The following is a 25,873-nucleotide window of genomic DNA, read 5'->3' as shown; positions in this document are numbered from 1 at the left end:
ACTTCTGATCATTTAATCAAGTTACTAATAGACATTTCATAGAGGCAGAAGGATTCAAGCATTATTACCTACTTTTTTGAGACCCAATGATATTCATTAAGAGTACTGTTCATGAGCTGGGCCATTCTCAGCAGACTTTCTCTACTAGTCCACCATCCATCAGCCATGTGATTATCGACAATGCTCTGTACATGCTCTGGAATCATATGTGTTATCTCATAGTTTTGATGTCTTCACTATTATTCTACAATGTAGAAAAAAGTAAAAATGAAGAAAAACCCTTGAATGAGTAGATGTTCTAAAACTTTTGACCTGTAGTGCACATCAAACAAATGGTTTCCATGTGTTTGAGGCCATTCCATTCGTTCCACTCTGGCCATTATTAGGAGCCATCTTGCCCTCAGCAGCCTCCACTGCCGGCAAGCACATGGTAAAAATGTTCCTGGCAGTGTTCCGACATGACACTGGACTAGTAAAAAGACACCCGAAACCTGGTTCCTGGAAGGCAAATATTTCACATTCTGGCACAGACAACATATATACCAGGATGATCCCTGGCGGATTTTTGGGAATGCTAGTGAGAGGGCCATATGCTAAAAAAACACAGAGAAGATTGTATCTCTTACACATGTCAAAGTAAAGTTAGTATAGCCGTGTTAAATGCCCGCCTTGACGTTTGCCTGTAACTGTACAGCACAGTGAGACAGAGCGTCTTGGCTTCCGTGTGTGTGTGTCTGCAGGAGGCGATATTCCCACCGGTTCTCTGACAAGAGCCTAGAAAGCACACATTTAACGCATGTCCTTCAAGCACATGTGACTTCCCTTTTTGGCCAGCCAGGGTCCGTGGAAACACGTGAATTTAGGAGAGAGGAATGAGCCAGCTGGTTTTACTGTCAGGTACATGGGAATTACTGGAAATGTTACACGGATATGAAAATACATTCTAGGATGGGTAGAAGAGCTGTGAAAAGTGTGTGATGACGAGTGACAAAGCAAATGTGTCTGAGAGAAACAAAGAGAAAGAGAGGGGGGAGAAAGATGGAGGGAGAGACAAAACAAATGTGTCTGAGAGAAACAAAGAGAAAGAGAGGGGGAGAAAGATGGAGGGAGCAACAAAACAAATGTGTCTGAGAGAAACAAAGAGAAAGAGAGGGGGGAGAAAGATGGAGGGAGAAACAAAACAAATGTGTCTGAGAGAAACAAAGAGAAAGAGAGGGGGGAGAAAGATGGAGGGAGAAACAAAACAAATGTGTCTGAGAGAAACAAAGAGAAAGAGAGGGGGGAGAAAGATGGAGGGAGAGACAAAACGTGTACTTGAGTCGATGTTAGGCTCCCTAAAGGAGAATATACAGCTGTAGGCCTCCTCTCTCTCTCTCTAGAGTTTACAGGAAGCACTGAACCATGGCTGATTAGTAGTCTCATCCTCTCTCTCGAAGGGCTCAGACACACCAATAGTGTGTCTCATTGCAAAGGGATTGAATACTTAAGTAAATAAGGTATTTCTGTTTTTTATTTTAATACAATTTCTTAACCTGTTTTTGCTTGTGTGTAGATTGATTAATTATTATATACAATTGAAGTTGGAAGTTTACATAAACCTTAGCCAAATACATTTAAACTCAGTTTTTCACAATTACTGACATTTTATCCTAGTAGAAATTCCTCGTCGTAGCATTCTTTTAAATTGTTTAACTTGGGTCAAATGTTTCAGGTAGCCTTCCACAAGCTTCCCACAATAAGTTGGGTGAATTTTGGCCCATTCCTCCTGACAGAGCTGGTGTAACTGAATCAGGTTTGTAGGCCTCCTTGCTCGCACATGCTTTTTCAGTTCTGCCCACACATTTTCTATAGGATTGAGGTCAAGGCTTTGTGATGGCCACTCCAATACCTTGACTTTGCTGTACTTAAGCAATTTTGTCACAACTTTGGAAGTATGCTTGGGGTCATTGTCCATTTAGAAGACCCATTTGCGACCAAGCTTTAACTTCCTGACTGATGTCTTGAGATGTTGCTACAGTATATCCACATCATTTTTCTACCTCATGATGCCATCTATTTTGTGAAGTGCACCAGTCCCTCCTGCAGCAAAGCACCCCTACAACATGATGCTGCCACCCCCGTGCTTCACAATTGGGAATGTGTTCTTCGGTTTGCAAGCCTCCCCCTTTTTCCTCCAAACATAACGATGGTCATTATGGCCAAACAGTTCTATTTTAGTTTCACCAGACCAGAGGACATTTCTCCAAAAAGTACGATCTTTGTCCCCATGTGCAGTTGCAAACCGTAGTCTGGCTTTTTTATAGCGGTTTTGGTGCAGTGTCTTCTTCCTTGCTGAGCAGCCTTTCCGGTTAGGACGATATAGCGGTATGACGGCTGCGTGGTCCCATGGTGTTTATACTTGCGTACTATTGTTTGTACAGATGAACGTGGTACCTTCAGGCGTTTGGAAATTGCTCCCAAGGATGAACCAGACTTGTGGAGGACTACAAGGTCTTGGCTGATTTACTTTGATTTTCCCATGATGTCAAGCAAAGAGGCATTGAGTTTGAAGGTAGGCCTTGAAATACAGTGCCTTGCGAAAGTATTCGGCCCCCTTGAACTTTGCGACCTTTTGCCACATTTCAGGCTTCAAACATAAAGATATAAAACTGTATTTTTTTGTGAAGAATCAACAACAAGTGGGACACAATCATGAAGTGGAACGACATTTATTGGATATTTCAAACTTTTTTAACAAATCAAAAACTGAAAAATTGGGCGTGCAAAATTATTCAGCCCGTTACTTTCAGTGCAGCAAACTCTCTCCAGAAGTTCAGTGAGGATCTCTGAATGATCCAATGTTGACCTAAATAACTAATGATGATAAATACAATCCACCTGTGTGTAATCAAGTCTCCGTATAAATGCACCTGCACTGTGATAGTCTCAGAGGTCCGTTAAAAGCGCAGAGAGCATCATGAAGAACAAGGAACACACCAGGCAGGTCCGAGATACTGTTGTGAAGAAGTTTAAAGCCGGATTTGGATACAAAAATATTTCCCAAGCTTTAAACATCCCAGGGAGCACTGTGCAAGCGATAATATTGAAATGGAAGGAGTATCAGACCACTGCAAATCTACCAAGACCTGGCCGTCCCTCTAAACTTTCAGCTCATACAAGGAGAAGACTGATCAGAGATGCAGCCAAGAGGCCCATGATCACTCTGGATGAACTGCAGAGATCTACAGCTGAGGTGGGAGACTCTGTCCGTAGGACAACAATCAGTCGTATATTGCACAAATCTGGCCTTTATGGAAGAGTGGCAAGAAGAAAGCCATTTCTTAAAGATATCCATAAAAAGTGTTTAAAGTTTGCCACAAGCCACCTGGGAGACACACCAAACATGTGGAAGAAGGTGCTCTGGTCAGATGAAACCAAAATTGAACTTTTTGGCAACAATGCAAAACGTTATGTTTGGCGTAAAAGCAACACAGCTCATCACCCTGAACACACCATCCCCACTGTCAAACATGGTGGTGGCAGCATCATGGTTTGTGCCTGCTTTTCTTCAGCAGGGACAGGGAAGATGGTTAAAATTGATGGGAAGATGGATGGAGCCAAATACAGGACCATTCTGGAAGAAAACCTGATGGAGTCTGCAAAAGACCTGAGACTGGGACGGAGATTTGTCTTCCAACAAGACAATGATCCAAAACATAAAGCAAAATCTACAATGGAATGGTTCAAAAATAAACATATCCAGGTGTTAGAATGGCCAAGTCAAAGTCCAGACCTGAATCCAATCGAGAATCTGTGGAAAGAACTGAAAACTGCTGTTCACAAATGCTCTCCATCCAACCTCACTGAGCTCGAGCTGTTTTGCAAGGAGGAATGGGAAAAAATGTCAGTTTCTCGATGTGCAAAACTGATAGAGACATACCCCAAGCGACTTACAGCTGTAATCGCAGCAAAAGGTGGCGCTACAAAGTATTAACTTAAGGGGGCTGAATAATTTTGCACGCCCAATTTTTCAGTTTTTGATTTGTTAAAAAAGTTTGAAATATCCAATAAATGTCGTTCCACTTCATGATTTTGTCCCACTTGTTGTTGATTCTTCACAAAAAAATACAGTTTTATATCTTTATGTTTGAAGCCTGAAATGTGGCAAAAGGTCGCAAAGTTCAAGGGGGCCGAATACTTTCGCAAGGCACTGTACATCTACAGGTACAACTCCAATTGACTCAAAAGATGTCAATTATCCTATCAGAAGCTTCTAAAGGCATGACTTCATTTTCTGGAATTTTCCAAGCTGTTTAAAGGCACAGTCAACTTAGTGTATGTAAACTTCTGACCTACTTGAATTGTGGTACAGTGAATTATAAGTGAAATAATCTGTCTGTTAACAATTGTTGGAAAAAGTTATTGTGTCATGCACAAAGTAGATGTCCTAACCGACTTGCCAAAACTATAGTTTGTTAACAAGACATTTGTGGAGTGGTTGAAAATTAGTTTTAATGACTCCAACCTAAGTATATGTAAACTTCCGACTTCAACTGTATTTTTAAAATCCATTTTATAATAAAATATACAGGGGGCACTGGTAACGAGTCAATGTGTGGGGGTACAGGTTTTTCAAGGTAATATGTACATGTAAGTATGGATAAAATGACTATGAATAGATGATAAACAGAGAGTAGCAGCAACGTAAAAATAAAAACAGGGGGTGGGGGATTGGGTCAATGCAAATAGTCGGGGTAGCCATTTGATTAACTGTTACGTTTTTAGGTCCTTACTCTGACACTGCCTGGTATATAGGTCCTGGGTGGCAGGAAGCTTGGTCCCAGTGATGTACTGGGCCGTGCACATTACCCTCTGTAGCGCCTTGCAGTCGGATGCCGAGCAGTTGCCATACCAGGCAGTGATGCAACCGCCTGGTATGGCAACTGCTCGGCATCCGACCGGCATGCCCTTTTCATATTTATTCTGTAATAAACATTTCAATTTCACCCTATCAATAAAAGCCAATTCCCACAAGGTTATAGGGTTAACCATAACCTAATATCACCCCTTCAACATCTACAGTATCTGTCAACCAAAACTCTGACGGAGGTTGGTAGAACAAGGTGTCTGCATTTGAAATAGAAAAGTGAAACTTTACAAGCAAGCAAGCAGTGTACCTTTACAATCTAATGTCCCTAAATAAATCTAATGTCCCTAAATAAATTGAATGTCCCTAAATCAATTGAATGTCTTGAAATAAATTGAATGTCCTAAATCAAGCCGCATGACATGACATCTATCTACCCACAATGCTGAGAATATGTGGTCTGAATCCAATGTAGGTTTCAACTGTAAAGTTCACAATAAAACAGAGCTAAGCGTTAAATGTTGAATGGCAATCCCCTGGGCTCGACTAGAAAAACAATGGCATAAGGATAGAATGGAGAGTTTGTTCAACAAACCAAACTGAAGTGACCTCCCTCATCAGGACTAAAACATTACAACCACAACAACATGGGCAGTGTTGCCACTACAACCACTCAAAGAGAAGGGCTGTCTATGTCTGCGTGTGTCCTTGTGCCCCAGTGCTGACATAAGTTCTAACAACACCCTTATGAAACCCGGTCCACGCTGGTCCAGCCCAGCCCAGTTGGGGAACAGACTCATCATAGACCGGGGTCAGAGAGACAAATGGAGAGGAGTGAATGTCAATTAAGTGTGTGTGTGTGTGTGTGTGTGTGTGTGTGTGTGTGTGTGTGTGTGTGTGTGTGTATGTATATATATATATATATATAAAGCCATGCCACTGAGAAGGGGTAGGGTGGCAGGAGGACACAACTCATGCCGAACAGTGTGTGCGCATTCTCCCTGGGTTTATTAGAGTTTGTGGCAAACTATGTGGGAGGCACTAGGGTTGTGTGTACAACAGAGAGCGAAAGGACGAACTGTCGTTTGACGTGTGTGACAGCATGCAGCAGGTATTCATTTGTGAGCGTGATTGAAGGGGTGTGTGAATGTTTTGGATTGAGTGTTACAGTAAATATACCTACACGAAGAGGTTGCTTAAAACTGGTCTGTCTAAAGCCAGGAGAAAGGTCAGAGGTTACAGGATTGCCTGGGGTCAACAGTACCTGACTAGACCTCTCTCAGTCTGCATTGTGATTTTGTCTATGTGTTCCCCTAGTGTTTCTGGGGGTTTCTGTGTGAGGACACACACATGGGATCGAGGCAGTTCCGTGTTTGTTTTTGGATTTTTCCAGCTGACTAATATCAGCTAGAACAGAGAGAGTAAGATAAGAACTGCGGAAAGAGGGAGAGGGAGGAAGGGGGGTAGAGAGAGGGTGAGTGTGCCCTTGTGTGTTTTGGGTAAAGGTGGGTGTGTGACGAGTCAGGACTTGTGATTGGTGGAGGCACAAGTGGGACAATTTCCATCTGGGAAAAGGCATGTGCAACTCAGGCACCAAAATACCCACACACACACACTCACACCACGTAAACAATTTCACATCCATAAACACTAAAAGCTACCCTCCCTCAAAACCTGTTGGTGACTAACATCCACTACCTTTCAAACGTTTGGGGTCACTTAGAAATGTCCTTGTTGTCCATGAAAACATACATGAAATTAGTTGCAAAATGAATAGGAAATGTAGTCAAGACGTTGACAAGGTTATAAATAATGATTTTTAATTTAAATGATAATTGTGTCCTTCAAACTTTGCTTTCATCAAAGAATCCGACATTTTCAGCAATTACAGCATTGCAGACCTTTGGCATTCTAGTTGTCAATTTGTTGAGGTAATCTGAAGAGATTTCACCCCATGCTTCCTGAAGCACATCCCACAAATTGGATTGGCTTGATGGTCACTTCTTACGTACCATACGGTCAAGCTGCTCCTACAACAGCTCAATAGGATTGAGATCCGGTGACTGTGCTGGCCACTCCATTATAGACAGAATACCAGCTGACTGCTTCTTCCCTAAATAGTTCTTGCATTGTTTGGAGCTGTGCTTTGGGTCATTGTCCTGTTGTAGGAGGAAATTGGCTCCAATTAAGCGCCATCCACAGGGTATGGCATGGCGTTGCAAAATGGAGTGATAGCCTTCCTTCTTCAAGATCCCTTTTACCCTGTACAAATCTCCCACTTTACCACCACCAAAGCACCTGCAGACCATCACATTGCCTCCACCATGCTTGACAGATGGCGTCCAGCACTTCTCACTTCTTCTTAGATTCGTCTGTCCATAACACTTTTTTCCAATCTTCATCTGTCCAGTGTCTGTGTTCTTTTGCCCATCTTAATCTTGTATTTTTATTGGCCAGTCTGAGATATGGCTTTTTCTTTGCAACTTTGCCTAGAAGGCCAGCATCCTGGAGTCGCCTCTTCACTGTTGACGCTGAGACTGGTGTTTTGCTGGTACTATTTAATGAAGCTGCCAGTTGAGGACTTGTGAGGCATCTCTTTCTCAAACTAGACACTAATGTACTTATCCTTTTGCTCAGTTGTGCACCAAGGCCCCCCAGTCCTCTTTCTATTCTGGTTAGAGACAGTTTGCGCTGTTCTGTGAAGGGAGTAGTACACAGCGTTGTATGAGATCTTCAGTTTCTTGGCAATTTCTCGCATGGAATAGCCTTCTTTTCTCAGAACAAGAATAGGCTGAGTTTCAGAAGAAAGTTCTTTGTTTCTGGCCATTTTGAGCCTGTAATTTAACCCACAAATGCTGATGCTCCAGATACTCAACAAGTCTAAAGAAGGCCAGTTTTATTGCTTCTTTAATCAGAACAACAGTTTTTAGCTGTGCTAACAATTGCAAAATGGTTTTCTAATGATCAATTAGCCTTTTAAAATGATAAACTTGGATTAGCTAACACAACATGCCATTGGAACACAGGAGTGATGGTTGCTGATAATGGGCCTCTGTATGCCTATGTAGATATTCCATTAAAAAGCAGCCGTTTCCAGCTGCAATAGTCATTTACAACATTAACAATGTCTACACTGTATTTCTGATCAATTTGATGTTATTTCACTGGTTAAAAAAAAAAAATGCTTTTCTTTCAAAAACAAGGACATTTCTAAGTGACCCCAAACATTTGAAAGGTAGTGTATGGTAACACAGGCCTACTGTACAGTAATTATAACACACACACAGGTGGCCCCAGACTAACACAGGCAAGGTAACTCATGTCATATGACGTGCACACACACATAAACAACTACCTTCCAGAAACAACACACTGTCCTCTCAGGTCTATGACGCTAACCACCCCATATTACTCAATCAATACCGGGGAAATTCCTCTGTGCCGCAAAAACACCTTGTTGGCTCATCATACAAACAGGACAAAACTGAATGATATTGGTTTTTCAGTGACATGGGAAGCCAACATCCAGTAATCGAGGTCTTCAAGGACAACCGTGTTTGCTGATTTTTTGATCCGAGGTAAACAGATGTGAGGATTTGCTGTTTTATCAACCACTTGAATAGAGCAAATATTGACTGTCGTGTTTGACAAACTTAGACCAGATGGACTAGAGGTGTCACTAGTCTCTCTCTCTGTGTGTGTGTGTGTGTGTGTGTGTGTGTGTGTGTGTGTGTGTGTGTGTGTGTGTGTGTGTGTGTGTGTGTGTGTGTGTGTGTGTGTGTGTGTCTCACCGTGAGGGAGGTGAAGGTCAAGCAGATTCCTCCGAAGCCGTTGAAGGAGAGTGCCAGAAAGATGAGAGCAGAGAGCCCTGGAGAGGGAGAAAATGAGATAGAGGTAAAGAAATAATCCACAAAAAAAACAATATTTTGGTATTTTTTCATTAATCCACTGTTGATACAGTCACAAAATGTTTTGCATGTCAGTGTGTTTTAAATATATACAATTTTCAAGTAATGTGACATCATGATGATGACGTGTTTTGCAAGTTACACTTTGCTTCTTGAAAGTCACATTTCTTGAAAACTTGACTGCTGACATGCAAAACATTTAGGGGCAAATGTGGACTAATGAAACAAATACCAACATATAGTTTGAGTCGATTATTTCTTTAAACACTGTTGACTAGGTGTATAAATATGTGTATAGTCCACAGCAGGGGTCTCCAAACTATTCTAGCATGAGAGCTACTTTAACAAAATCTAACATGTCGCAAGCTACACATTTTTTTTATAGCATTCAAATAGGCATGTTCTTCTCCTCTTCTCCCCTGCTACTCTTCCCTGGGTCCTTGGTGTTTTCTGTTAATATACTTGGTAAAATAATGGTTAATAAACAAACTAAGGGGCCCACATATAATAATGTTTTACATTTTCCTGAATTCAGTTTTCTCAGTTTTATTTTCCTTGTTCTGAGTCCATGCCCATGCTTAAATCACATCAGAAGACTATTTGTGAGGTCTGGGGAAAAAACCATCAAATTTAAATTATTTTGTGTAATTCCTCATTGCGCATCTAGCAACAGAGGAATGTGTCAGTCGAGCGATGTTTCTCCTGTTAGGCCTACTGCTGCAGCACGCCATGGCAGTTTGCAAACAAATCGCCACTCAATTGATACAAATAATGTAGTTCTGTCAGCTAAGCCTATTTTTCTGTTAACATTTAAAGGGAAAGTTCACCCCGGTGACACTTTGCTTCTTGAAAGTCCAGTATGTTGAAAACTTGACTGCTGACATGGAAAACATTTTGGGACAGTATCAACTGTGGACTAAAATACCAAAATATCATTTTTGAGTAGATTTTCCCTTTAATTGAAAATGTTTTGGGGGGAATGTCTTTCTGTCTACCCACAAGACGGTTATCATTAGCATCACTAACTGGCTACACACAAAATAGCTGGCTACGCACACCAAACAGACAGACAGGGGCAATATTGGCGGAAATTAATTGGCAGATATTGTGGCTAACCGGGGTTGGGATAATGCTTTGATTGGATAGTAGCTGGGAGCTTTATGTTTATGACAGTTTGAGATGGAACTTGTGAAAAAAATGCATGTACTTTCAGAATTGATTGGAGAGCTACTCATAGGTGGGCTGTGAGTTACTGGTAGCTTGTGCTCGACCTGTTGGAGACTCCTGGTCTACAGGTATCGACAAGTGGCAGCGTGTGTGTGTGTGTGGGTCTGTGTTTGTGCGTGCCTGTGTTGGGGATAATGTCTGTGACTTACGATGAGGATCGTACGCTGATATTGACATCATGGCACAAGAGAGACCAAAACAAAAACTGCAAAAAAGGAAGTTTCATTTTTAGATGGACATCCAGACCTAAAAAAAATACATTATTATACATTCATTAGCAGATAACAACGGTACATTTCAAGACAAGGAGGGAGATGAGAGAGGTGTACCAGTCAAATCTCTCTCTCTCTTTCTCTCCCTTTTTTGCCGGAAGAGATTCCAACGAGGCAGAGGTTCTCCTCGAGCCATGTGTCTGTCATTACAGCATTCACACACCTCTTTTGTCTGTCACACATTCCTCATTACTCAAACCTCCCCTATGCTAAACCTAAAACACACACATACGGGAACACATTGACACGTGTACTTTAAACCAGCGATTCTCACCTGGTGGGAGGTTTTCAATGGGTGGCGAATACTCCAGTCTGAATTTAAATGACTCAAACCAGGTATAAAGTGTTTAGAAATGATAATGAACCTTTTTTTCAATCACAGTATTTTCAATATAGTTATTAGCAGTGCCATTTAGCAGATTTTGTTGATTTTAGTGAGCTTAACATTCTTCTTCGAGAATATGGGCCGAATGGAATTATTGACAATGAAAAAGGTGTGACTGTTGTTCCCTTGTCATATAATTGGTACAATAAATATCAATAAAGCATTAAAAACTGTTTTCCAGATTGCTTTTTGGCCCAAAAAATTGCAATGCCAATATTGGATCGCTACTGAGACAACCGTGTTCAATTTGGGTCCCAAGGCAAAATCAGTTGAGAACCACTCCCTTAAACACACACACACACACACACACACACACACACACACACACACACAAAGACAAACACACACACACACAGCCCCACCCATGTTCACTGAGGAGACACGAAAGACTAAATGCCCCTCCACCCGCCCTGGGTATGTGATCTGGCATAATCTGACTTCCTCTGCCTTTAAGCAGTCTGACATTAACTTTTTGGGCTTTACCACTATTTCCCATTTCGATTTTTTTGGGGGGGGGACTGCCTAGCGGTTAAGAGTGTTGAGCTAAATTACTCAAATGTAAAAACTATTCAATTAGAGCTATATGACTCGTTTCGACAATCGTTAATATTCATGATGGCCACTGATATGGAAAATCTCGGTTTGAATTAATAACTTTCATGGCTTTGCAAAGATCTGACAACTGCTTGCTGATTTTCCATTAGGCCAGGTGTGAATGTTCCGGGGGCCTAACCTACCAAAACAGTTTGAATACAATGGGAAGTCTGTTGATGGCTCATCAGCAGGCAGTAAAAGTATGCTAAATTGAGAACCTGTGAAAGGCTCTTGTGCTTGCAGGAACAATACCATACAATACTTGCTTTATTGTCAAGCAGCGGCCCTGGAGCACTTAGGGGTAAAGTGCCTTGCTCAAGAGCACAACAGCGTTAGATAGTATACAAGATATTGAACTCGGTAATCCTCCGGCTGCCGGCTCACTCCCTGCAGATTTCACAGCAGGCAACTCGGGGTTCGAGTCGGCAACCCTCTGGTTACTGGCCAGCTTCTCTAACCTCGAGACATTTTACATTTAAGCATACTTAACTGCCTGCTGATGGACATCAATGGGCTCCCCATTGTATTCAAACTGGTTTAGACCTCCGGAGACCTCTGCCGCTCCAACAGTAACGTGTACTCTTTTACAGAATAGTGTACGTTAACACCAAGGATAAACGGATATCCCTATATGCCTTGCTCATATGAATATCAAATGATATCGATATCATATTGAATTATCGCTATTGGTACTAACCACTAGTTAATTAACCAATAAGGCATGAAGGGGTGTGGTAAATGGCCAATATACCATGGCTAAGGGCTGTTCATAGGCAACAATGCAACGTAGAGTACCTGGATACTAGCTGTGGTATATTGGCGATACACCACAAACCCCCGAGGTGCCTTATTGCTATTATAAACTGGTTACCAATGTAATTAGAGCAGGAAAACAAAGTGTTTTGTCATACCCGTGATATTCGGTCTGGTATACCACGGTTGTCAGCCAATCAGCATTCAGGGCTTGAACCACTCAGTTTATAATGTTATATAATTACCTGCCGAGAAGGCGTAGTGGGCGCGGGCCGTACTTGTCCATGAGGATGCCCAGGGGCAGGGTGGCAGCGCTGAGGAGGAAGGAGCCGATGGTGAAGCCCAGGTTGAGCATCTCCTCCTGGTCCACACAGCTCACCCAGATACCACTCTCCCAGGAAGTCAGGTTGCCCATCACCAGCAAGTGGGCCATCGTGTCGTTCTCTATGGGAGAGATGGAAAGGTTACCGCTCATCCCTGATAGCAGTTTATGCTGAGGAAGAGTGTATGCGTGCATGAGGAACAGCATGCATTAGTGGAGGCTGCTGAGGGGAGGACGGCTCATAATAATGTCTGGAATAGAGCAGCATCAAACCATGTGTTTGATGTATTTAATACCATTCCGCTCCAGCTATTACCACGAGCCCGTCCTCCCCAATTGAGGTGCCACCAACATCCTGTGGCGTGCATTCGGAAAGTATTCAGACCCCTTGACCTTTTCCACATTTTGTTACGTTACAGACTTATTCTAAAATGGATCAATTTTTTCTTCTTCTCATTAATACATGTACAAAAATGTCTAAAAACCTGTTTTCACTTTGTCATTATGGGGTATTGTGTATAGATTAAAAATAAAAAACCTTACTTACATAAGTATTCAGACCTTTGCTATGAGAATTGAAATTGAGCTCAGGTGCATCCCATTTCCATGTATCATCCTTGAGATGTTTCTGCAAATTGATTGGAGTTCATCTGTGTTAAACCATCTCTGCAGCACTCCACCAATCAGGCCTTTATGGTAGAGTGGCCAGACGGAAGCCACTCCTCAGTAAAAGGTACATGACAGCAAGCTTGGAGTTTGCCAAAAGACATCTTAAGACTCTCAGACCATGAGAAACAAGATTCTCTGGTTTGATAAAACCAAGATTGAATTATTTGGCCTGAATGCCAAGTGTCAAGTCTGGAGGAAACCTGGCACCATCCCTACGGTGAAGCATGGTGGTGGCAGCATCATGTTGCTTCAGCAGCAAGGACCTGGAGACTAGGAGACAGGATCGAGGGAAAGATGAACAGAGCAAAGCACAGAGAGATCCTTGATGAAAACCTTCTCCAGAGCGCTCAGGACCTCAGACTTGGCCGAAGGTTCACCTTCCAACAGGACAACAACCCTAAGCACACAGCCAAGTCAACGCAGGTGTGGCTTTGGGACAAGCCTCGGGAATGTCCTTGAGTGGCCCAGGCACTTGAACCCAAATATCTGTCCAACCTGACAGAGCTTGAGAGGATATACAGAGAAGAATGGGAGAAACTCCCCAAGTACAGGTGTGCCAAGCTTGTAATATCTACCCAAGACTTGAGGCTGTAATCACTGCCAAAGGTGCTTCAACAAAGCACTGAGTAAAGGGCCTGAATACTTATGTAGATGTGATATTTCAGTTTTATATTTGTAATACATTTGCAAACATTTCTAAAAACCTGTTTTTGCTTTGCCATTATGGGGTATTGCGTGTAGATTGATAAGGGGAAAAAACTATTTAATCAATTTTAGAATAAGGCTGTAACGTAACAATATGTGGAAAAAGTCAAGGGGTCTGAATACTTTGAATGCACTGGATGTCTTCCTCCTCTGTGTATGTAAGTCTTCCTCCTCTGATAGTGTATGTTTGTGGATCTGGGTTTCCATTAGGAAAATGTTGCGCTGGACATTTGACTGGCAACATTTTAATTTACCCGTCATTTAAGAAATGTATCTATTGGTTGCGTAACCTGATTAGGGCGTCCACCCACGGTTCTCAGAATGACAGAAATCACATTTAGTTTATGGTAAATTATCTTAACAGAACATGCAACTCGGATGCAACAGCATCTGTCATTCTTACCGAATTCCGATGTTAGAATACATAAGCTTCCATAAGGCTATGGGAAGTAAATGGAACGAAATAGCCAAATATATACAGCCTAATTGGACTCCTGTCGATACATAAATAAATCATTTAAAATAGGCTACTAGATCAGAAAGAATGATTTGGCCAAAGAGGATTATTAGCTTCTTTAAAAACAACTGTAGATTGTTTTAAATCTCATAGCCTAGAGTCGGAAGGGTCCGCAATTTGGGCAGAGCGCGTGGCAAATACCAAATAGATTAATAGGTAAGTATAAAATAAGAAATAAAAGTTTCAAATTATTCAAGAGCAGCAATAAAATAACAATAGCGAGGCTATATACAGGGGGTACCGGTACAGAGTCAATGGGCGGGGTCACATGTTGGTCGAGGAGGTAATTGAGGTAATTTGTACATGTAGGTAGATTTAACGTGACTATGCATAGATAATAAACAGAGAATAGCAGCAGCGTCAAAGAGGGGGGGGGGGGAGCAGTGCAAACAGTCTGGGTGCCATTTAATTACCTGTTTAGGAGTCTTATGGCTTGGGGGTCAAAGCTGTTGAGAAGCCTTTTGGACCTAGACTTGGCACTCCGGTACCACTTGCCATGTAGTGGCAGAGAGAACAGTCTATGACTAGGGTGGCTGGAGTCTTTGACAATTTAAGGGCCTTCCTCTGACACCGCCTGGTATTGAGGTCCTGGATGGCAGGAAGCTTGGCCCCAGTGATGTACTCGGCCGTACGCCCTAGCCTGTGTAGTGCCTTGCGGTCGGAGGCCGAGCAGTTGCCATAACAGGCAGTGATGCTCTCGATGGTGCAGCTGTAGAACTTTTTGAGCATCTGAGGACCCATGCCAAAACATTTCAGTCTCCTGAGGGGGAGTATGTTTTGTCATGCCCTCTTCATTACTGTCTTGGTGTGCTTGGACCATGATAGTTTGTTGGTGATGTGGACACCAAGGCACTCGAAGCTCTCAACCTGCTCCACTACAGCCCCGTTGATGAGAATGGGGGTGTGCTCGGTCCTCCTTTTCCTGTAGTCCACAATCATCTCCTTTGTCTTGATCACATTGAGGGAGAGGTTGTTGTCCTGGCACCACCCGGCCAGGTCTCTGACCTCCTCTCTTTAGGCCGTCTCATTGTTGTACGTGATCAGGCCTACCACTGTTGTGTCATCAGCAAACTTAATGATGATGTTGGAGTCGTCCCTGGCCATGCAGCCATGAGTGAACAGGGAGTACAAGAGGGGACTGAGCAAGCACCCCTGAGGGGCCACCGTGTTGAGGATCAGCGTTGTGGATGTGTTGTTATCTACCCTTACCCCCTGCGGGCGGCCCGTCAGGAAGTCCAGGATCAAGTTGAGGAGGGAAGTGTTTAGTCCCAGGGTCCTGAGCTTTGTGATGAGCTTTGAGGGCACTATGGTGTTGAACACTGAGCTATAGTCAATGAATAGCATTCTCACATAGGTGTTCCTTTTTGTACAGGTGGGAAAGGGCAGTGTGGAGTGCAGTAGAGATTGCATCATCTGTGGATCTGTTGGGGCGGTATGCTAATTGGAGTGTGTCTAGGCCTAGGGTTTCTGGGATAATGGTGTGGACCAGCCTTTCAAAGCACTTCATGGCTACAGACCTGAGTGCTACAGGTCGGCAGTCATTTAGGCAGGTTACTTTAGTGTTCTTGGGCACATGGACTATAGTGTTCTGCTTGAAACATGTTGGTATTACAGACTCAGACAGGTAGAGGTTGAAAATGTCAGTTAAGACACTTGCCAGTTGGTCAGCGCATGCTCGGAATGCATGTCCTGGTAATCCGTCTGGCCCTGCTGCCTTGTGAATGTTGACCTGTTTAAAGGTCTTACTCACATCGGCTACGGAGAGTGTAATCACACAGTCATTTGGAACAGCTGATGCTCTCATGCATGTTTCAGTGTTACTTGCCTCGACGCAAGCATAGAAGTAATTTAGCTTGTCTGGCAGGCTCGTGTCACTGGGCAGCTTGCGGCTGTGCTTCCCTTTTTAGTCTGTAATAGTTTGCGAGCCCTGCCACATCCGATGAGTGTCGTAGCTGGTGTAGTACGATTCGATCTTAGTCCTGTATTGATGCTTTATCCTGTTTGGTGGCTTGTCTGAGGGCATATCAGGATTTCTTATAAGCTTCTGGGTTAGAGTCCGGCACCTTGAAAGCAGCAGCTCTACCCTTTAGCTCAGTGCGGATGTTGCCTGTAATCCATGGCTTCTGGTCGGGGTATGTACGTACAGTCACTGTGGGGACGACGTCATTGATGCACTTATTGATAAAGACAGTGACTGATGTGGTGTACTCCTCAATGCCATCGGGAAGAATCCCGCAACAAATTCCAGTCTGTGCTAGCAAAACAGTCCTGTAGCTTAGCATCTGCTTCATCTGACCACTTTTTTATTGACCGAGTCACTGGTGCTTCCTGCTTTTGTTTTTGTTTGTAAGCAGGAATCAGGAGGAACGAATTATGGTCAGATTTGCCAAATGGAGGGTGAGGGAGAGCTTAATATGCATCTCTGTGTGTGGAGTAAAGGTGGGCTCGAGTTTTTTTCCCTCTTGTTGCACATTTAACATGCTGGTAGAAATTAGGTTAAACAGATTTAAGTTTCCCTGATTTAAGTCCCCGGCCACTAAGTCTATAAAATAATTGCTCTTGCACAGTTTGGTTGGAGTTTGTCTAGGCTACTTTGAAGTAAAATGTTCAGGTTTCAAACAATTAAGTTTGTTTTCTAACTACATACCACCTGTAGTTCATTGCAAAGTGGTGTGTAACACAGTGAAGCCTGCCTAGTTGCCTATTGTCACACTCGTTGAAATGATTGGACCAAAGCGCAGCGTGCGTAGAGTACCACATATTTTAATTAACCGAAACTCACCAAACAAAACAAACGCATACAACCGAACCGTGACGCTACTGGTGTGCACACAGGTAACTAACTGTAGACAAGATCCCACAAATCACAAATGAGGAAATGGCTACCTAAATATGATCCCCAATCAGAGACAACGATAAAGAGCTGCCTCTGATTGGGAACCATATCTGGCCACCATAGAAATACAAATTCCCCTAGATGACCCACCCTAGTCACTATCACGCCCCAACCAACATAGAGAATAAACAGCTTTCTATGGTCAGGGCGTGACACCTATGCACTTGAATGGCGAATGGGAAGCACGCTTCAATTACCAGTTAAGAAACGGTAGCTCTTTTTAATCATGGCCATCGTTTTAAAAAAATGTTATACATGTGATTGCCTTTAGAATCGTGGCACAATGATTGGGCTTATTAAAGCACGTTTCCCTACAGCAGCAACAAACATCTGTTTCAGCTGTATCAGCAGCTCTTGCGCTACACCCACTGGTATCTCAATCAATTAATAGGCTAAAATGCATTATTTCTCAATGGGATTTTTTCCCCAGACAATTGGCTGGCTGCAAGTATATTTATTGGCTTTTCATTTTTTTTTTTTCGGCCAAAAGCCGGCTATTACCGGCTAACGGAAACCCTGGTGTATATCCTACCTGAGCAGAGGTGTGAGTAGAAGCCCTCGCCCTTCAGCATGAGGAGGAGGGAGCCCCATCCCAGCAGCACGGCAGAACACAGCAGGTTCTCCAACACCGCCGTCACAGCCATCCACCAGCGCCTACTATAGGCCTGGAGGAGAGAGGGCGCCATTGCTGCTCTGAGAGAGAAAAAATGCAGAGAAAGATAGTGTGTGAGAAAGTAGAAAAGTGGAGAGAAGGAGAGAGAGAGTTTAATCAATACATGTAGATGTTACAGCCAACAGTACAGTATTAGACTAAACATTTCCAGCTATAGGCCAGCATGTCACTTTGACAAGGGGACACTGGCTAGGATCCAGTGAGTCACCTCTCTGGAATCAGAAAGAGTTCAAAAAACAGAACAGCTCTGACCAAACTAGGTCATGGAACATCACCCACCAAACCCCCTGGTCCCTTTTCAGAATAAATAGCAATTTTAGTTCAAACCAGGAGGAGACACCAGTCTGCCTCTACCACACACATACACACACATACACACACAACAGAAGACAGGTGACCTCAGTCTCTGACATGACCAAAAGCCAATATCAAATAGCCAACTGTCCGGTCATGATCACCTTAACAAACTTGTAAAAAAGGACTAAGCGAGCAGCTGAGAGAAAAAGACAGTGCAGTGAAAGAGGGGGAAGTGGGAAATATAAGAGTGAGAGGTGGTGTCTGTGTCAGTGGACTTGAGTTAGCCTAAGTGTGTGTGTGGGGGGGGGGGGCGTGGACAGATGTGAACAGGATATCCATTCAACAGACTTTATGAGGGGGTCCTGTCTGTGACTGTGTAGTCTGGGCATGTGTGTCTGAAGGACATACAGAGAGTGTTTTATTGAGAGATGGCTGAGAGGGAGAAAAGTGTGTGTGGGGAGGAGAAAGAGAGGGAGTGTGTGTGACTGTGTGTAATGGGATTAGGCATAGTCCAGCGCACTCCTTTGTGCCAAGAAAGTATCTGAAGAGGGGTATTTCTCTTGTAACTGACACCCCATGCTGGACACACAATCACACACACACGGCTCCCTTAACCCTCTCAACAATGAGAAACATCTTTAAAGGCACTTAGCAACTTATGTCTGTAAATGTGTTCTATCTGTGATTACGAGGGAATAGAAGACATTGACTGGCAGCGACAATAACACTCCACAAACAACAATGGTCCTGCCGTACATACAGCTGAAGTCGGAAGTTTACATACACCTTAGCCAAATACATTTGAACTTAGTTTTTCACAATTCCTGACAGTTAATCCTAGTAAAAATTCCCTGTTTTAGGTTAGTTAGGATCACCACTTTATTGTAAGAATGTGAAATATCAGAATAAAAGTTGAGAGAATGATTTATTTCAGCTTTTATTTCTTTCATCACATTCCCAGTGGTTCAGAAGTGTACATAAACTCAATTAGTATTTGGTAGCATTGCCTTTAAATTGGGTAGTAGGTTGGTGGTCTGTTGATATCCCTCTAGTGGTGTGGGGGATGTGCTTTTGCAAAGTAGGTGGGGTTATATCCTGCCTGTTTGGCCCTGTCTGGGGGTATCATCGGACAGGGCCACAGTGCCTCCCGACCCCTCCTGTCTCAACCTCCAGTATTGGTTTATGTGTCGGGGGGCTGGGGCCAGTCTGTTATATCTGGAGTATTTATCCTGTCTCATCCGGTGTCCTGTGTGAATTTAAGTATGCTCCCTCTAATTCTTTCTATTTTTCTCTCTTTCTTTCTCTCTCTCGGAGGACCTGAGTCCTACAGGACCATGCCTCAGGACCAGCTGGCCTGATGACTCCTTGCTGTCCTTAGTCCACCTGGTCATGCTGCTGCTCCAGTTTAAACTGTTCTGCCTGTGGCTATGGAACCCTGACCTGTTCACTGGATGTGCTACCTTGTCCCGGACCTGCTGTTTTGGACCAACTCTCTACCCTACCTGCTGTCTCTAACTCTGAATGGTCGGCTATGAAAAGCCAACTGACATTTACTCCTGAGGTGCTGACGTGTTGCACCCTCTACAACCACTGTGATTATTATTATCTGACCCTGCAGGTCATCCATGAACATTTAAACATCTTGGCCATGTTCTGTTATAATCTCCACCCGGCACAGCCAGAAGAGGACTGGCCTCCCCACATAGCCTGGTTCCTCTCTAGGTTTCTTCCTAGGTTCTGACCTTTCTAGGGAGTTTGTCCTAGCCACCGTGCTTCTACATCTGCATTGCTTGCTGTTTGGGGTTTTAGGCTGGGTTTCTGTATAGCACTTTGTGACATCGGCTGATGTAAAAAGGGCTTTATAAATACAATTGATTGATTGATGGTATGTATCAGATAAGTATAGGTCCTAGTATCTACAGCACTGTCACATGAATTGGACTTCCAGTGAATCCCCTCCACACACATACCGGTAGGACTACAGACAAAGGGCCTGGAAAAGCTCAATGTGCTATATTAGATAAGAACGAGATGTATCTCCGTGTGTGCAAACTGAGTTATACACGTCTGTCTCTTACTTTCCCTCCTCTGCCTATCTCTCACCACCAAGATTTCCCACCTCTTTTTCCCCCTACGTGCTGTTATCACTCCTTCCTTCCCCTTGGTCTTGAGTGGGTCATTCGTCGTTAGAAAGAGGAGAAGGGTGACTGTCGTGGTGTAGGAAATGCAGACCTTTTCTTGATGGTGCACTACTCAAAAATAAAACGTCTAAATTCTATCCCCTTGCCTTTGATTTAACTTCACCATTCAACAAATTCATTCAACACTTGGCTGAAAGACCGGTTGACACTCAACTGAAAGACTACTGTACAACCCTATCCTAGCTAGGATACAGCTGAATGATGCAATGCTGTAACTAACTTCTACCTGATATTTACTCAGCTCTGGACAATGTGTGGTAGCCTATTACAAAGTGTTATGAAATGGATATTATTACAGAGCATTTTTAAAACTAATTCTCTTTAGTTATAACAAGTGAGGCCATGTATTTGATTATTGTGACTCATCACGTGAATCAATTTGGCTCTCTCCCGCTCTCTCTACTTGGGTTTACCAACCTCCACGGGCTGGACAACAGGACAACATGTCAGGGAAAACACTTTACTTTCAGTTCTCATTCAAAAAACAAAGCAGTAATGTAAAAATACTTTAAAGTACTACTTAAGTAGTTTTTGGGGGTATCTTTACTTCACTACATTCCTACAGAAAATAATGTACTTTTTACTCCATACATTTTCCCTGACACCCAAAAGTACTTGTTACATTTTTGAGTGCTTAGGAGGACAGGAAAATGTTCCAATTCACGCACTTATCAAGAGAACATCCCTGGTCATCCCTACTGCCTCTTATCTGGCAGACTCACTCAGTAAGTACAAATGCTTAGTTTGTAAATTATGTCTGAGTTTTGGAGTGTGCCCCTGGCTATCCATACATTTAAAAAACAAGACAATCATGCCATGTGGTTTGCTTAATATAAGGAATGTGAAATGATGTGTACTTCTGCTTTTTGATACTTAAGTATAATAAATAACCAAATATGTTTAGACTTTTACTCAAGTAGTATTTCACTGGGTGACTTTCACTTTTACTTGAGTAATTTTCTATGAAGGTGTGTCACGCCCTGACCTTAGAGAACCTTTTATTTCTCCATTTTGATTAGGTTAGGGTGTGACTAGGGTGGGTAGTCTAGTTTTTGATTTTCTATGTTGGCCTGGTATGGTTCCCAATCAGAGGCAGCTGTCTATCGTTGTCTCTGATTGGGGATCATATTTAGCCAACCTTTTCCCACCTGTTGTTTGTGGGATCTTGATTTTGTATTGTTGCTTTTTAGCCCTACAAAGCTGCACGTTTCGTTTGATCCTCTTTCTTGTTTTGTGCCAGTTATCATAAATAAAAATTATTAACCTACCCCACGCTGCATCTTGGTCTGACCATCCTTCCAACAACGATCGTTACAAGGTGTCTCTACTTTTACTCAAGTATGAAAATTGGATACTTTTTCCACCACTGTTAGGAAGGAAGTTCACTCTTGCTGACCTTAATTATTTATTTAACCTTTATTTACCTAGTTAAGAACAAAATCTTATTTGCAATGACGGCCTACCCCGGGCAAACCTGAACGACGCTGGGCCAATTGCACACCGCCCTATGGGACTCTATATGTATATATATATATATGTATTCATATATTATTGTTCTTTCAAATGCAGGGTTTTTTTCTGCATAGAAAAGTATTGGTTTTTTTCATGCCACCTATGTCCAAACAGTAAAAATAAATCAACATTTTTGGTTTTAAATATGCAGAAATCTCTCCATCATTTCCTGGTTGCTGAAATTCTAATAGTTCACCTAATCTCAGTTTATGTGGTTAAAACTAGCAGGTAAAGTGTAGAAAATCATTCTACCTTTTAAACCGCTGTGAAATTATTTTTAATTTCCAGAAATATGGCATTTTCAGCTGTTTGAAACTGGTGTACAAAACCGAAAGTTAAGGATGGGAAGCATAGAAATAGCGCACATAGAACTTGCTTTCAATGAGAATGACAGATCTATAACTCACTTTCTATGTAAATTTGGTCATAGCCCCAAAGTTACATACTGCAGCTTTAAAACCAGACCTAAATAATATAGAAAAGATAATGGATCTATATATATTTTTAAAAGATCATCTTTGAGAACTATTACCAAAATAAAAGCCAAACTGTCAGGGAGAATAAAAAAAAATATATATAAAAAAAAATATGCATTCAGGAGTTTTGTCATGGCATGGGGCCCCCATTGATTTTGTGTCACTCAGAAAGCTTTAAAACAGCATATTTCATTGCTAAAAAGTGTCGAATTGCAGGAAATCGTCTTTAAAACAGCTATATTTTGTCACTGCAAACAACAGGAGGGTCTCTAAAATGTTCGACATTGGCCACGCCCCCCACCTGAACACTGAAATTAACATAAAAAGTGAGGCTCCAGAACCAAGTTAAATGTTATACATCTCTATCACATTAACTAGATATGTACATTAGTTAGCTAGTTTGAGTGCCCCCCCTCCAAAAAAAAAAAAAATCACACTGGCTGTATTGCCCAATCCAATGTGGACGAAAGTAGCGACCAGCGACGGTCATTTCCGAAATCGCTAGCTAGCTTTAAAGTAGTGATGCCATTCCGAGTCTCTTCGATGAGCTGGCTCATTTGTCAAAGTTCATGTAAAAGAACCGGCTCACGTTCAAATACATGTTTAACAGGCCAAATTATGTATTTTTGTATACACTGAAAAAAACAGTGTGGACCTGATTGATGCGCTCTCCCCAGTATGTATTGTTTCTGCAGTGAGGATTCGTCCTCTTTAGATAATAATCGTTTAACCTATGTCCAGAAAAACGTTTTTGAGCAAAAACAAAAAAGACCAGTAGTACCAGTATGCAAATCTGGGAGACAAAATGAACGGCTCTTTCACCGATGCGATTCGCGACGTGCGCCAAAAAGATCCGTTCAAAAATAACCATTCGTTCGCAAAAACAATGGTTTTCAGCCACAGGACAAGCTACCTGCCTGTCGTTGGCGCGTCAGAACGCTCCGTGGTCGTTACGCTCGTTACTGTGAACTCAGACTTCGAATTTTCATTATACTACTATGTGTGACTTGCACCCCGTTGTCCTTATATAATGTGTATTCTATAGTTGAATTTTGAATTGTTTTAAATTCCAAAAGGGCCAGCAGGTCAAACGAACGACGAAAATGAACGAGTCACTCGGAAAAATGAATAATGACCCTCGTGTCAGTAAAAAGAGTGATTCGTTCTTTTTGAATGAATCGCAAACTGAACATCACTACTAAAAAATAGTCCTGCCCTAATTAACCTCCATATTTATTGTAATCAAAACAAACATCAACAAGAAAATATAACATAACAAATCGATTATTATCATTGCAATAACGCATTAACAAGCACATATATCTCTGAAAGTAACTAAAACACCAACCATTCGTCATCTGGTACTCGCCTTTGTGGGTATATTTGGCACTTACTAGCTTTTAGTGTCATTTTTAGATACAAAGTCAACAAAAATGTGTTGAAGTTTCTAATAAAAAAATATGACTTACTTCAGCTCTTTTTCTTTTGAAAAATAAATGACACAACGTTGACAGAACGTTTCTTGTAGCTGTAGAAACACTTCTCTACGATTTCGATTTCTTCTCTTCCCCTCCTAAAGCAAATTACGACTCTGATTTATGTCAAGCCTACCCCGTGTTCTTCGCGTGTAGTTACTTGCACGGTATAATGTACACTTTTTTCGTATACTCCCTCTCTCCTTGTTCTCCCTCCCTCTCCAAATTGACTTCGTAACTCGCTCCCTCAGTATTTTCTCTTCCTAGAATCCGAACCATCCGCCCCCTTTGTCACTTGGTCACATTTGTGCTTTGGGGCATGGCTTTCTCTACCAGCGAGGACTAATGTTGGGTACCCGCGCTACCTGTAGGTTAGCCTACTGGAAAGTGGCAATGATGAAAAGGTGAGAGTGAGGAGAGAGGAAGACGATGTTCAGTTCTTGACATGAACACCCCGAAATTAAAATAATAAAACTATACATATATTAGAATGGGTGACATGGGTTCAATACGTTTCATTTCACATATGTTCACCTCTATCTGTGAGTCATGTTACAATGTTGAACAACTGCCACTGCCGGTGCCACGACATTCTTCGTTCTACTTCGATTAGGTTTAACAGCGGTTGGCATCCAATAAATATTGCATTACTGCCTCCTAGTAGACTGGAGTATAAATCCCTTATATGTTCCTTGAAAAAAATCGACAATTATCGATTATCTAACACTACACTCACAAAAAAAAATAAACTGCCCGGGTATGGGCGAGCGGACGGTCTAAAGTTATACTGTTACACACACAAATAACTCTCTGCTGCTGCCACCACAACCTCAATTTTCTGCAACTTGGCCTATCCCTATATACTGGTACATACAGTGCCTTGCGAAAGTATTCGGCCCCTTGAACTTTGCGACCTTTTGCCACATTTCAGGCTTCAAACATAAAGATATAAAACTGTATTTTTTTGTGAAGAATCAACAACAAGTGGGACACAATCATGAAGTGGAACGACATTTATTGGATATTTCAAACTTTTTTAACAAATTAAAAACTGAAAAATTGGGCGTGCAAAATTATTCAGCCCCTTTACTTTCAGTGCAGCAAACTCTCTCCAGAAGTTCAGTGAGGATCTCTGAATGATCCAATGTTGACCTAAATGACTAATGATGATAAATACAATCCACCTGTGTGTAATCAAGTCTCCGTATAAATGCACCTGCACTGTGATAGTCTCAGAGGTCCGTTAAAAGCGCAGAGAGCATCATGAAGAACAAGGAACACACCAGGCAGGTCCGAGATACTGTTGTGAAGAAGTTTAAAGCCGGATTTGGATACAAAAAGATTTCCCAAGCTTTATACATCCCAAGGAGCACTGTGCAAGCGATAATATTGAAATGGAAGGAGTATCAGACCACTGCAATTCTACCAAGACCTGGCCGTCCCTCTAAACTTTCAGCTCATACAAGGAGAAGACTGATCAGAGATGTGGCCAAGAGGCCCATGATCACTCTGGATGAACTGCAGAGATCTACAGCTGAGGTGGGAGACTCTGTCCATAGGACAACAATCAGTCGTATATTGCACAAATCTGGCCTTTGTGGAAGTGGCAAGAAGAAAGCCATTTCTTAAAGATATCCATAAAAAGTGTTGTTTAAAGTTTGCCACAAGCCACCTGGGAGACACACCAAACATGTGGAAGAAGGTGCTCTGGTCAGATGAAACCAAAATTGAACTTTTTGGCAACAATGCAAAACGTTATGTTTGGCGTAAAAGCAACACAGCTCATCACCCTGAACACACCATCCCCACTGTCAAACATGGTGGTGGCAGCATCATGGTTTGGGCCTGCTTTTCTTCAGCAGGGACAGGGAAGATGGTTAAAATTGATGGGAAGATGGATGGAGCCAAATACAGGACCATTCTGGAAGAAAACCTGATGGTGTCATGTCTTGTCATATTATGTCTTGTTCCTGTTCTTTCTCTTCACTCTGTCTCCCTCTGCTGGTCGTATTAGGCTACCTTCTCTTTCTCTCCTCCTCCAGCTGTTCCTCATCTCCTCTAACTACCTCGTTCACCCTTTTCCCACCTGTTGCCTTTTTCCCTCTGATTAGGTCTCTATTTCTCTCTCTGTTCCTGCTTCTTTCT

General features: G+C 42.4%; 1 protein-coding gene across 1 annotated transcript in view; it reads right to left on the bottom strand.

Annotated features, from left to right (window-relative positions):
• slc43a1a (solute carrier family 43 member 1a) overlaps nucleotides 1-23,876 on the bottom strand; it is a 32,185-nt gene extending 8,309 nt beyond the window's left edge. The window contains exons 1-5 of the mRNA XM_020472898.2: nucleotides 23,723-23,876; nucleotides 17,627-17,787; nucleotides 12,231-12,429; nucleotides 10,131-10,186; nucleotides 8,638-8,714 (exon numbers count right to left, since the gene is read on the bottom strand). Of these exons, the coding sequence (XP_020328487.1) occupies nucleotides 8,638-8,714; nucleotides 10,131-10,186; nucleotides 12,231-12,429; nucleotides 17,627-17,780 (486 nt within the window). The 5' untranslated portion in view covers nucleotides 17,781-17,787; nucleotides 23,723-23,876. The remainder of the gene's footprint in view (nucleotides 1-8,637; nucleotides 8,715-10,130; nucleotides 10,187-12,230; nucleotides 12,430-17,626; nucleotides 17,788-23,722) is intronic.
• Nucleotides 23,877-25,873: the final 1,997 nt, after the last annotated feature.

Source organism: Oncorhynchus kisutch, linkage group LG19, assembly GCF_002021735.2.
Source record: "Oncorhynchus kisutch isolate 150728-3 linkage group LG19, Okis_V2, whole genome shotgun sequence".
NCBI classification, from domain to species: Eukaryota; Metazoa; Chordata; class Actinopteri; order Salmoniformes; family Salmonidae; genus Oncorhynchus; species Oncorhynchus kisutch.
This window is presented reverse-complemented; position numbering and strand designations above follow the sequence as displayed.